General features: G+C 32.7%; 1 protein-coding gene across 4 annotated transcripts in view; it reads left to right on the top strand.

Moving 5' to 3' along the window:
• Positions 1-12,016, top strand: part of Epac (Exchange protein directly activated by cAMP) — a 1,466,091-nt gene extending 1,454,075 nt beyond the window's left edge. For all 4 annotated transcript variants that reach the window (XM_081740195.1, XM_081740196.1, XM_081740197.1 and 1 more), the window contains 3 exons: positions 3,325-3,554; positions 8,116-8,235; positions 9,656-12,016. In XM_081740195.1, the coding sequence (XP_081596321.1) occupies positions 3,325-3,554; positions 8,116-8,235; positions 9,656-9,780 (475 nt within the window). In that variant the 3' untranslated portion in view covers positions 9,781-12,016. The remainder of the gene's footprint in view (positions 1-3,324; positions 3,555-8,115; positions 8,236-9,655) is intronic.
• The last annotated feature ends 2,282 nt before the right edge of the window (positions 12,017-14,298 follow it).

The following is a 14,298-nucleotide window of genomic DNA, read 5'->3' as shown; positions in this document are numbered from 1 at the left end:
TCACATGAGTCGAGTTGGTGGCTGATCCGAATGGAACCGGCTCGAGCCATCGGTTCAATTGTGCCGAGTCGCTGGCTCGTCCCAACCAAGCCGGCTCAATTGAACCGAGCCGATGGCTTTCTATCCCAACCGAGCCGGCTTGAGCTGTTCGCTCAGTTGAACCAGCCGAGCCTATTGACATCACTGCACGGATTGGGCTTCTTCTGGGGCTCAAAAAGTCGACCGTGCAGGTCTAAGCCTAGACGGTAAGAACTACAGTATATACTTATATTGGTGCTCACGAAATTTGAAGCTGTCTCGTTATAAAAATCTATTATTGTCTCGTTTTCGAGACGAGATGACATATACTAAACGTACCTCCACCAGATGTACCTCTGTCGTGAGAAATATTAAAAGTATTCGACATTACTGCTTACATTTCTCATGGCTTTCGCTTTCCAGTCTAAACAGGCCATAATTTAAAAACGAGTTAAAAAGAGCTGAATGTGCGAGCCATTTATCAAACTCGAGCTCAAAACAGTGACTCGGCTTGGAACTCGACTCGAGAAAATTACCTTTGACTCGACTCGAATTCAACTCGAGTCGAGTTTAAGCTCGACTCGCGCCTATCCCTACTTGCAATGTGTAGTCTATTGCAGAAAAGGGGGACCATTTCGAACGTTTGTTCGTTTGTTCAGTAAACAATGAAGATGTGTGAGAGGCAAAGAGACAACCCCAAAACAAACACCCGAATGGTAGGATGCAAGAGGCTCAACTAAAACAAACACCTCGATGATGAGACTCAAGGGGACTTACCTGAAACAAGCATCTCCTTAGTGAGAGGCAAGGGGACTCACATTGAATCAGCAAACCAAAGGCAACAAACTAATAGATACTACGTCCACGTAGTCCAATTGAAGTAAATTTCACCTACATCGGTAACAGAAATTACACCAAAAATTTGGTCAAAGTAATGAATTATGTTCTGGAGAATCAAGTGTTTTGCTTAAAACATTACAGTTTCTCATTAAAGATTTTAGAATAACCACCTTTCAGAATAACTGAGATAGCGTTACGGTAGTCAACTATGGTGTCATTTGATAGCATTTACAAAGATATCAAAACTATCTACTTTAATTTTCTTAATCTGATGCGTATTTCTTGGATATTTTTCAATTGTTCGTAACAAATTTTCGTCGATTACAGCGCCACCTATCACGAAACGAAAAAAATGTTCAATACAAAAGTTACGTATTTGTTCCCAGAGAATCCAAACCTGATATTGCTGAATGTTCCCCTTCGAGATGAGTGAATTTTTTTACGTTTTATTTTTTAAGTCCGATTTTTAGCTTTCCAGATATTCAAAAAAAAAAAAAAAAAAAAAAAAAAAGTTTTAAATGCCTCATTTTTCAAATGTTTGTAAGCCATTTTGATTTTTGTCGATTACAGCGCCATCTATCACGCAACGAAAAAAATGTTCAATACAAAAGTTACGTATTTTTTCACGGAGAATCAGAATATGCAATAAAAAATGGGGATTCATATTTAAGATTTCAAAGTTGCCCTCCTCCCGCCCCAAGGGGTGGGGGAAGGGGGTCGCGTGTGGTATCATTGTATGTCCGCCTTTGAGGCGAACAACTTTTATTACAACTTTTTCAAAATCCGATTTGTAGTTTTCCAGATATTCAAAAGAAACAGTTTTAAATGCCTCATTTTTCAAATGTTTGTGAGCCATTTTGATTTTTGTCGATTACAGCGCCATCTATCACGCAACGAAAATATGTTCAATACAAAAGTTACGTATTTTTTTCACGGAGAATCAGAATATGGAATAAAAAATGGGAGTTTCTATTTAAGATTTCAAAGTTGCCCCCCTCCCGCCCCCGGGAGGTGGGGGCAGGGGGTTGAGTGTGGTATCATTGGATGTCCCCCTTCGAGACGAACAACTTTTATTACAACTTTTTCAAAATCCGATTTGTAGTTTTCCAGATATTCAAAAAAACAGTTTTAAATGCCTCATTTTTCAAATGTTTGTGGGCCATTTTGATTTTTGTCGATTACAGCGCCATCTATCACGCAACGAAAAAATGTTCAATACAAAAGTTACGTATTTTTTCACGGGGAATCAGAATATGGAATAAAAAATGGGGGTTCCTATTTAAGATTTCAAAGTTGCCCCCCTCCCGCCCCCGGGGGGTGGGGGCAGGGGGTCGAGTGTGGTATCATTGGATGTCCCCTTTCGAGACGAACAACTTTTATTACAACTTTTTCAAAATCCGATTTGTAGTTTTCCAGATATTCAAAAAAACAGTTTTAAATGCCTCACCCGGTATATATATATATATATATATATATATATAAAGCTTCAAGAATTGAGATTTTACCTCCATTTTTATCATTAAAGTCGACACATTCCTGTCATTTTTTTTTAAATATAGGGGATATATAAATGAACTCTCGGATTAAATCAAATCGAAAGACGAGACGAGAGAAAGTTCTAAAATTGTTCCAAATACAGGAGCTTCCATAAGAAGAAAGTTAGTAGTTCTAAATTTTGTAGAGCCGCTATTTTAAATCAAATGCATTTTTTCCTGCTTCACACACTTATTTCAAAGGACTTGCACATAAATATGATTTAATTATATGACTTTATAAACATTCAAGCACAAAACCATGTTGTCTTTGTCTCCGTACAGGATGTATCAGTGAATCGGAAAATTTTACCGCCATCTCTCTGCTAATATTAAAACACTTATAGCTGTAATCAGAGAAAATTTGTGAAATAGGATAAGTTTGTGTACTGTGCATAGTATCAAAATACTGATACTACAATTGAACTTCTGTGATTTGCTTATGGCAAACAAGTAATGTTGTTGGACACTAAAATAGCATTCTTGATTGGCTCAATTTAGTAATAGAATATCTTTTCACATATTTATTTTTGTATTTTCCTTAATGGTTTAATGGATTTCATAATGAAGAGAAAATAATATACATTTGTATTCAAAATAAAATTTATGTTATCATCAGAATTAGTAAAATAATATACATTTGTATTCAAAATAAAATTTATGTTATCATCAGAATTAGTTATTTGGTCACAAAAGTTGTTTAGCAGTTCCTTTGACACAGCATTAAAAAAAAAAAAAAAAAAAGTGTTGTTGAATCAGCCTTGGCTGTCCTGTAGGATTAGGTTCATTCCATTCACAGACACATTCTTCTCAGTGGAGTGTGCATCCCTGTTCTTTTCGGTAAATGTATGTAAGTTGAATTTAGTTATTACACATAAGTCTATTTCAATTGTATTAACTTTCTCTCTTATTGAGTTTAATTTTTATCTTTCAGCTGCAAAGAATATCAAAATTTGAATGCCTTTTTCGCCATTGTAATGGGGCTTAGCAACGTAGCTATAAGTCGTCTGTCATTAACGTGGGAAAAACTGCCTTCCAAGTTTCGCAAGATGTATACAGAGTTCGAAACTTTAATTGATCCGTCAAGAAACCATAGAGCGTATAGGATATCTGTAGGAAAACTTCAACCGCCTGTGATTCCCTTTATGCCTCTGCTGCTGAAAGGTATGTATCAAATGGGCAATCGTATTGCCTAAGATCTCTGGTTTTCATTGCTTACAATGTGCACTTTTACATGTACACACGATAAATTTCGTATAATATTATGTAATTATTTCTATATAGAAAAAACGTGCCAGAGTACGTCCTTAATGAAATCTTAAAATCAGGCTCATCAGTGAAGCTTTTTGTCTACCTTATATTAGATACAAAAACTATATTAACTTGTTTATGTCTGTGCAAGGAACATTACGACCATATTTACAAAAAACATGGAAGATAGAATTGGTGACTAAATTAAGTCCAACATACATTAACTATGAAAACCATATAGCAATATAATCAACTTGATCAGATTCTTTTCTTTCTTTGATGCACTTTCTATTAAAATGGCTAAATCGTTGTGAATGTTGCATACAATATTGAAACCAGAAAATAAATAATCTTTAATAATTATAAAATAATATACACCTATATATATTAGCTGAGCTTATATTTAAAGGGCACTTGAACTGTTACCAATCACCTTAAGGGACCTCGAAAACTATGAATTCGACACTAACATCGGTTGTTTTCGAATTTTTTACATGTAGCCATTTTAACAGCCCCCCTCCCCATGAGTTGCTAATAGGGGCTTAACTTGGACTTAAATGACATCGGGAATGTTATCATCCATATCAGAGACCCTAGAAACTATGGATTCGGCACTATCCGGCTCAAACCTCTTGAAGTTTGGCGAAAGCCAATGGCACTTAGGAATGACGTTGTCAGATTTCATTTCCTTTCGTGTACAAGTACGTGAAACGTTTCTTTCGTGAAACACAGGTAGAAGAACGAAGTAAAAGCTTCAAACCGAGAAGGTAAAAGAACAAACACTCGTTTATATTGACTTGTATATGAAGAAGAAATCTTACAATAAAATAATGAACTACTGGACGCAGAATCATGCTTTTCTCCCCTAATTATTTAGAAATTGTTTCCTTTTTTCCTAAACTATACTAACATTGTATTAACGAAGACATTTTTTTTTTTGACTGCAAATCGCATTTCTCCCAAGCATCGAGTATTAGACAACCTCGCGTAAATTTCGTTCGGTATAGGAGAAAAAAAAAAAAAAAGGCACGCCTTAACATCAAGAAGTTTGAGCCAGACAGTAATATTGTTCATTTCCAATCCTTTTTGTCCCCCTCCACAGGCACGTAGGGAGGTCCGTGACATGAAATACTGTGGTTATCACACCAGGTGCTCGATCATTCTAAACTATTTTACTGGTAATATATTGGTTCATTTAGCCAGAATTTCGTAATTGAGGGGGGGAGGGGGTGACATGAAATACTGTGGTTATCACATCAGAGGTTCGATCAATCTGAACTATTTTACTGGCAACATATACTGGTTTATTTTAGGACAATAAAATGAGGATATGTTGGTAAGTAATTTAATATCAAACTATGAAGAAATCTCGAGTAAAAAATATTAAAAAGTATTGAAAAAGATCTTACAATAACTACGTTCCTTCCTTTGTTCATTCAAATATAACAATTTTCCTTTCATTATGACCTCAACTTATAAAAAGTACACGTCTTCTATTATAAAAAGTACATATCCAATAATGTTTTGAAAAATATTTTACAGTATCTGCGTTCCTTTCTCTGTAGAATCAAATATTAACGAACTTTCTTTCCACATTATTTTTTGTTAATATTATTTAATCTGTCAATTTCTATCTGTTCCAAATGACAAGTTAAAGGAGCAATAGAAAACTGTTTCTCAACTAATATGTTTAATACTGCAGAGAAGTGATGATGAAAAATTATGATTAAAGAATGTCCATACTATTTAGAACGTTACTATGTTTTCGAACGCTTGAAAATTCCCTGACTAGAAATTCTGAGAATTCCGTAACTTTTCTGCATATTTCAAGAAATTTTCTAGAAATTCTTTTTGTTTCATTCTTTCTTATTCTTTTCATTTATGGTTTCGAAGGGAGGATCCGGACCCACCCTTTGGCTACGTGCTTGCCCCTCCACAACCCCCTTGTTGTTCTAGGGGGTCTTATCCCCATAGTATTTTTTTATATTGTAAGTAATAGGTGTATCAAGTTTGGTTAAAATTGCTTTAGGCGTTCTAGAGTTATGCTATATATATATATATAGATATTCAGACAGACAGACAAATTAACAGCAGAAGATCAGTATCTGAGCAATGGAATCAGTATAATCCTCTTTTATCTCTTTTTACACAATTTGTGAAGTAAGATTCAGCAACGGTTGATGATTATAGATAATAAATAAATAAATTAATTAATAACAATAACTAGTTCTGTGCATTAGTTGGTTGTAATGTTTGCAGTGATTTGTTAGAAAATGGAATTAGATTTGTGTTCTCATGTAGTTGGCTGTAACATTCAAATATTATTGACAAATATTATTAGTCAATTTCACCATGCGGCTATGATTATGTCTGTTATACTTTTTGTAAATATAAGTGCCGTAAATACATTTAAATAGTCAATATGTTCTTTGTACATCCGTGAGTGTATTTTAGCTGTTTTTGTAGCTTATTTTTGTCCTTGATAAAAATTAGAAAGGGTTTCCATTGATGAGCCCAAAACGCTCGTAGTATTTTAAAAGTTGAGGATGAAATTTGTCATTTTCTTTGTATATATAGAAGTAATGACTGCCCTCTTACGGCCGTTCAATATCAGTGAATTATTTCATTGGTTTTATATATTGAGCAGTTATTGTACATACCCTTGCGCATATGAATTGATTTTGTTCGTTTCATCAATTGATTGTATATTGTCAAATTCAACAGGAAATGTCCTGTATGTAACTTTCCCGGTGGAGGTTTTAAATGCTTTTACTTATTTACTTATTTATTTATTTTCTTTTTGTAAGTAAATGGAACGTATTTAATTTAAAACAGTTTTATTGCTTTTTTGGTCAATCCATTCAGACGAAAGTAGGAATTTACAAAATCACTAAGAAATTCAGTTTTCAATGTACCGTAAGTTTATCAAGAAAATTATTTGAAAAATTTCTTATCCGTGCTAGCAAAAGATTGAAATAAACGAAGGATGTATTCCTATGAATGGCGACTCTGAGAAATGAAATAAAGGGAAGTCACATCGGTTAAGATTTACATGTTATCGCTACAACGTAAGGGAAGGAAGCTTCATACAGGTTCTGAAAGTTGTGTGCAAGAATTAATACATTAGGTAAACTTTCTTCTTTCATGACATACATAGAGTGAAAAGTGACTGTCTGTACCGGGACTTGGAACCTGGGACCTCCGGCATACTGTGCCGTTGCCTCAACCACTACCCCACCAGTCCGTCTTCCAGAGCAACCACCCACTCTTCCACTCTTGAAGTCGGTGCTCTCCACTCGGATTACATGAGTTGTACCAGACCCCAATCCCTGTTCCATATATTAAGCACTATGGCGGTTGTGATTTCATATAGATAGTAATGAAACAGAAAACAACCGATTTTTTTTAACACACCGTATCCTCTGTAGATGTGAATACTATAACAAAGAGTGAAAAAGTGACTGACTGGATCGATACTCGAACCCGGGACCTCCGGCGTACCGTGCCGATGAGTCAGCCACTACGCCACTCAGTTATAGAGTTGCCTACGCACGTACGCCGGGTTCGAGTCCCGGTCCAGTTAGTTATTTTTTCACTCTTTGTGTGTTCTAGAAGTCACATCTATAGAGGATATGATGTGTTAAAAAATTGGGTGTTTCCTCTTTCATTAAGAGTTTCTCCTTTTACCTTGTAGCAACAAAAAAATATTTTTTATTAATACGACTTCTCTCAAGAGCCGCCAATGGCGCCTATAGTTTTAGCTACTCTACTTAAGAATTTTTTGCCTTGGCGGCAGAATGAAAGCAGCTTTTAAATAGAATGACGTAACTTCCTTCGTGTTTCCCTATTTACTTATTTGTCACTTTCACACCGAGAAATTTCCAGTCGGATCCTGTGCGATAAGTACTATAAAACTTTTATCAAGCCTCAACAGTTAACCAAGGACCAGTTTCACAAACTTGCAAGCTCTACTAGTGTTATTTTAAAAGTCAGAAACACTAAAAAATAGTAAAAGTTACTTTTAGTGTTATTATTTCCAGTTTGTCATAATTTTAAGATATACAAAATTATATTAATATTATCAGTTCAATACTAATATTGCGCAACTAAAACTTTTTGTGAAGCAGGCCCCAGACTTGAACATTTGTCTGGCATTTATGGTATACAGCTACAAAAAGAGAAATAGATAATTCTTAAACATAATGTGACATGAAATTGTACGTAAGCTTTAAGCTGTAAAGTGACACATATTTCCAAATTTTTAAATGTATTTTTAAAATTTCTTAACGTTCGACTACTAATGAACTTACAAGGGCTTTTACACTTATTCCAGAAAGTCAGTTTCACTCTGTATTGTGATTTATCCTTATATTTACTTATTTGTTTATTTTAATCTTTACAATGAAGGGTAGATCTAAGCAATGAAGCGTGAATGCAACGTATAATAAACCATTATATTATTTTTATCTTTTAGACATGACTTTCACACACGAAGGCAACAAAACCTCTATAGATGGACTAGTCAATTTCGAAAAAATGCATATGCTAGCTCAAACGATGCGTACTATTCGATACTGTCGAACAAGGCAACTTGGTAAGTATTCAGTAGTATTACGCATATGATCAATACAATCCACTCGAACTTACGAAATAGTTGTAATCATTTATTTAAAATTATTTAAAAAAAATAATCAGTTTCTTTTCGTTCTGGATGTAGATCTCAGCTTTTTCGTTAAGCTGTATGGTTGGGATTTACACCATAATCGTGTGAGAACTTTGACTAAACGACTATTGCACAAGTATTGTGTGAAACGCAGATGTTGTAAGTTCTTAAATATTAACTTTGTATTTGCTTTATTGGATATCACTGCTCATCAGATAAGACAGATAAAAGAGAGAGAAAGTGAAGAGTAACATGAAGTACTCTACATACAGTTTTAAATGATAGAGTGTTAAGAAGTTTATGCTAACAACAGTACTGGGTGGACAGTATGTGGGATGTACCCACCTGTTTGAAAGATACCATACAATCAATGAATGGTAATACATAAGTAAAATATCTAAATATCATACCATACAGAATTGATGCCGAAATACCTACCGTTAAATTCATTATTTCCTTGTGTCTTAATAAGCACATTGATATCCAAATCATAGTCTAATAATAATAACCTAATAAGAGTGATATTTTGACAAAGTATGTCGTTTTGAGATTCAGAACTATGAGAAAAAAGTCTTTAGTTTATTGCACAATGTTTTAATTCTTTTGTATCCATTATAGCATAGATAGCAGAGAATTATATCAAATACATTTCTTACGAGTCTTACTTTGAGTCAAATGTACTGCTAAATAGTATATGCCTTAATACGTAAAAATATAGAGAATTTGTTTAGTAATAATTTTTCGATATGCATTCAGTTGATCGTTCTGAAACATGTTGTATTGTTTATATTAATAATAACATATGTGTTATTTTATGGATTGGACATAGTCTATATTATAATCTCTTTAAACTTTTATTTACTTATTAAACATGCAGAGTAAGTGACATAGTATCATATGCTGATTATTGTATGTTGTATATGCTGCGAATGGTTCAGGGTTCGATTCCCGGTGGGACACACGGTCGAAAAAGTGTAAAAGCTTTATCAGTCTAGCAATTGTGAGTGAGGTCTTCCTGGGTTTCCCTCATTCACACGAGTCGAATTCCGGGATGGTACCTAACGTAATGGTCTTATGCCGTTTCTTTTCTTCCCTATTCCCTTCTTCCTCCCCAATTTCCCAGATAGTGTGATTGATCACCGAGGGATGTCACTCCTCATCATGGGCTAATACGTCCATAGATGTCAAAGGCCCAGAACTCTAATTCCTCTATCCCTGTATGTTGTATGAACTTGACTGTTTCCTGGTAGCGTGTTTTCTTATTAATGTGAAAAGTTGAAAATACTGTATTGGTATACATTTCTCCTGTTAAGATACATTTCATATTTGCAATTTTTTTCTTCTGTTTTAGTACTTGACCCACCAACGCCAAAGAGCGAAGCTGAAGTTCGTTCGTACATCAAGTGTCTTCGAATCATTGATAATCAGAGAGTGTTAACCAACCTGTCACAGAAATTGGAACCGCGGCGTTCCTAGCAACATCAGTTCCGTACAACTGGCTAAAACTGTGGCAGTCTGTGTGTTACCAGACACTTGTGGACACTAGGTGGCTCCAGTGTTCGTTGCTAGAAAACGTTCGATTGAGTCTGTTGAGTGGATGAAACCCAGTGAAACCTCCGCGTGGGAGACAGAGTCGTTTCCAGCTGAGTGCATCGAGATAGTAACTCTGCAGTAAAAGGGAAAAGGCTCGAGAGAGGTAGAAATCTTCCAGATAAATTCACATATAAATGTGAATAAGCAATATTAGCATCTATGAAACTTCACAAGATTCTTTCATCATAGTTTTACAGATGATTTTCTGAATGAAGTCAATCTCATGTCGTCTCACCATGTGGTCTTCAATGCTAGTCTTCTTTTATGTGTATTCATAAAGAAAGATCTTTAATCCCGAATTGATTGTACATCTGTTCCTTTAAATGTCAGTTTGTGGTTGAAAAAACAAAAAATATTTTATGTAACAAGTAGTTTTCACTGATATTTTAAGGATCCTATACACAGATTGTAGGCATGAAAATTTTATGACATCTGTGATGTAACATGGTGGATATCAAAAGTTGCAATAGAAATAAAAGAAAGAAAGCTACAACTTGTAAGGAAACGCATTTAAAACAAATTAAAAATACAGTACTTTCAAGTCGATGGATTGAAAAGGAAAGGTAGTCGATAGTTAAGGCAGTCATTATCAAAGGTGGAAGAACAACAAGAAAATGTGTTAAACAAAGATTAGGAAAACTAAACTAGGATCAAATCAGAATTAATAAAATGATTGTAGTCTAAAAATGGAATAAAATCAATTCTTCGTTTGAATTAGTTATATTGTATTTTTAGATTATTGTTATTATATTAATTGAGGATTGAAAATGGTACAAAATATAAGCAACTTGGCAAGTTTCAGGAAATGACGAATAATTGAATAATATAATTTTTTTGGCACCTACACATCATATACCATTTTTTCCCCTAAAATGTGTAAATTATTTGATTTCGAATAAAATATATCGTTGTCAGCATAAAGCATATTTTTTTCTATCAATTTTAGTAATCACTATACTTGACTAGTTTTGTTTTCAAATGTTGAGCTTGCCACACTAATTACACGCTATTTTGAATTGCTATGACATTTACATCATTCGCTAAGTTACTCAGTAGAAACATGCGTCAGCAGATGTTGGGAATCATTGTATTTTTTTCTGGAACTTCCAGCATTCAGAATAGTGCCTAAAACACTACCAGGAAAACATCCATTGGAGATTATTTTCTACTTAAATCGTTTATGCTTTTCAGCCCTCAATTCTTCTCACAATTGCAACTTAGGTTTCTAAAATATTTTTCAACTTAGTTTTCTCGAATAAAACTTGTTCTTTTATCCTTGATACCGACTGCTGTATAATGTCGACAGAGAAACCTGTTAGAACATGCTATGGAAAGATATTCCTAGAGATAATAATAAAACACTCGAATAAAAAAAATCATTTATGAAGTAAGATAATCAGGAGGGGACTTACTAAAATAATGATAATACAATGATAAAATATAGATTACAACTGTTGTGAACATGCTCTATCCTATTTTTAGATAAGATACTTTGAAAAAGAAAGAAAAATGGCAAAATTGAATTTGCTTAAAATTGGTAATCTTAGTACAATTCAGATACATAATTTGGTATTTTTATATATATACAGTATATGTACAAACAAAATATTTATATCAAAAGAGAAAAAAATAATTCTGAAATTCACAAAGAACAGACTTTTTATTAGTGAAAAATGTTTATTTACCCGAGAGAATTATCGTAAATCATGTATATATGCATATACTTTGTACATTGCATAAAGAATGCAAAGATTAACTAGTCATGCTGGGTAACAGTATACCATGTTTTTTCTTGTATTTTTGTTAATAATCAAGCAAAGAGTTTAATTTTTTATTGTTATATTCTTCTGTGGTTGAACCAGTTCTACTGCATTTTGTTTTACAAAATCCGTATACAATATACAAGGAGATATAGATAATGAAATTAACTTTATACGGTATATAATATAAAAAATATCTTTTCATTCAAAAAACAAAGAATAAAGAAGGTTAATTTGATTTGTATATTCAGCTCTGAAGTAAAGCTAGTTATTTTTCAATGATAATTTGCGTTGTTTTCTTAATAACGGGGTATTTGCTTACACAGAAAAAGCACATTTAAAAAAAAAATGAAAATAAAGTAAGGCCTGGAAAATCTAAATGAGCTAAGTGCCAAAGTTGTCAAAATTGAGATCATATTGTGTAGATAATGTATAGATCAGTATCAATGTATATGTACCTCATTCGTACTATTAAGAAAAGTTGCTATAAATTGGGAAGATTACATTTTTACGATTTTCCTTCAAAAGAAGTGATTTTGGCACATTCTATTGTCATTTAGATTTTGAAGGCTTTAATTTTTTGCCACATTCTTTAGTTATGAAATGTAACTTTAAAATAAAATGAAATGATTGTGTAAGTTTATAGAGTATGAAATAGGTACTTACTACTTAAAGCAAAATTGAGTTTTTTTCACTTTTGTCTTTCTTAAATTATTTTAATATGAACCCATATAAATGAAGGAAAACTTTAATGAATTATTATCATTTTGGTTTCTGAATATTACGATCTACAAATTTGTGTGTTGTGCGACAAGTATATAGTTAAGTCGTACACATATATATGGTTTGATAGCAAGAGCGGATAATCTTTTCCTAGTACTAAAATAAAGATGATGTTTTACTAACATGTTCTGACATGTTTATCAACTATAAGAATCGCATATCTTTGGAATTATCTCCTGTGGTTTCATTAAGGTATAAAAATCGCAAGCTATCTAGGCATTAAGAGCGTGACATACTAAAAATAATACAAAATTTACCAATTTTCTTTTGCTTGTTTTTTCATAAGTGAAAAGAGATAATGAAGTGCAACTTATCACAATCATAGATAATGTTATTCCACAACAGAAAATATGAACCTGAAGAACTTTCAGTGTTGGTCATCCTTAAAAATTACAGTGTTACCACAATAACATTTCCCCAAAAACCTAAGTTAAGGTAGCGACTAAAGGAACGAACTCAACTGCATTTGGTTACGTATCATGGTGTTTTGGTATCCAGTGAACTACTTTTTAAATAACATTATTATTTAATTTTAATAACTGTATGTTAAAACTATTTTGTTTATTACAAACTAAATACAATTATTATTTAAAAAATAGTTTACAGGATTCCAAGACAACTTGATACGTAATCTCAAATGCAGTTGAATTCGTTTCTTTAGTCGCTATCTTAACTTAAATTTGGGGGGAAATGTTATTCTGACAACACTGTAATTTCTATGGATGGCAACACTGAAAGTTCTTCAGGTTCATATTTGCTGTTGTAGAGTAACATTATCTATGATTGTGATAAGTTGCATGTCATTATCTTCTTTCACTTATGGAAAACAAACAAAAGAAAAATGGTAAACTTAGTATGATTTTTAGTATGTCACGCTCTTAATGCGGATTTCTTCTTTCTTATAGTAGAGATGGTGCGTATATATAAAATAAGAATATAAATATCGGTTGATTAAACGTAAACTTTAACTAATTCAAGTTAGAAAATGTGGTTTTTCACAAAGGTATTAAATGTTTTTCACCAAAAATAATATAGTTTAAAAATTAAAAAAAAAAAATTTGAATTACACAGTTAATTATGTGAGGAGTTGAAACAGACATTAATCAGACACTTGACTCAGCCAATAAATTCTTATGCTATTACAAAAAACATAAAAATCTATATTTTGCGAAGTTACTTTATTCTCATGTTTTAAGACAAAAAAATGTACATAGAAGAAAGACAGTATGTAATAATTTATTTAAAAATATAAATATGACATTTACAATAGAAAAAAAAAGTGAAGATAATATTTTTTTCCTGTTTCGTGATGCAAATTACATTCACTTCTATTAACTGTTAATTTTTAACTCTATGAAATAGGCATTAAGCATGCTGTGCCTTAATATACAAATACCAATCACTCAACATCTTAAACCAGTTTCCAACTCCTCTCTAACAAAATTCTTGATAGAAGTAGGTCGTGGTTCTCCTTCGTATCTATGGAAAAAGTTGAAGAGTATAACAGGGAAGTAGGTGTTTTAAAATTTTATGTCAAAACAATGTTTTTGTAAGAAATATAATATATATATATATATATATATATATATATATATATATATATATATATATATATATATATATATATATATATATATATTTTCGCAAAAATAGCTTGCTGCGAGTGGACAAACTGTTGTAAAAATAACATTCTAATTCATTGAAACATTTTCATGCGAAATTCTACTTCCGTCCAATAATAAACTTTCAATGTGCAGTGAAAGTGGTGATGTATTGAAAGGATTATGTATCTGGACATAATAAAACAAATTTTGCAGGCTATGCTATTAACACTGCACCATTACTCTTTTCCATTTAT

The sequence above is a fragment of the Thermobia domestica genome, chromosome 15 (genome assembly GCF_964235325.1).
Source record: "Thermobia domestica chromosome 15, izTheDome1.hap1.1, whole genome shotgun sequence".
Classification (NCBI taxonomy): domain Eukaryota; kingdom Metazoa; phylum Arthropoda; class Insecta; order Zygentoma; family Lepismatidae; genus Thermobia; species Thermobia domestica.
This window is presented reverse-complemented; position numbering and strand designations above follow the sequence as displayed.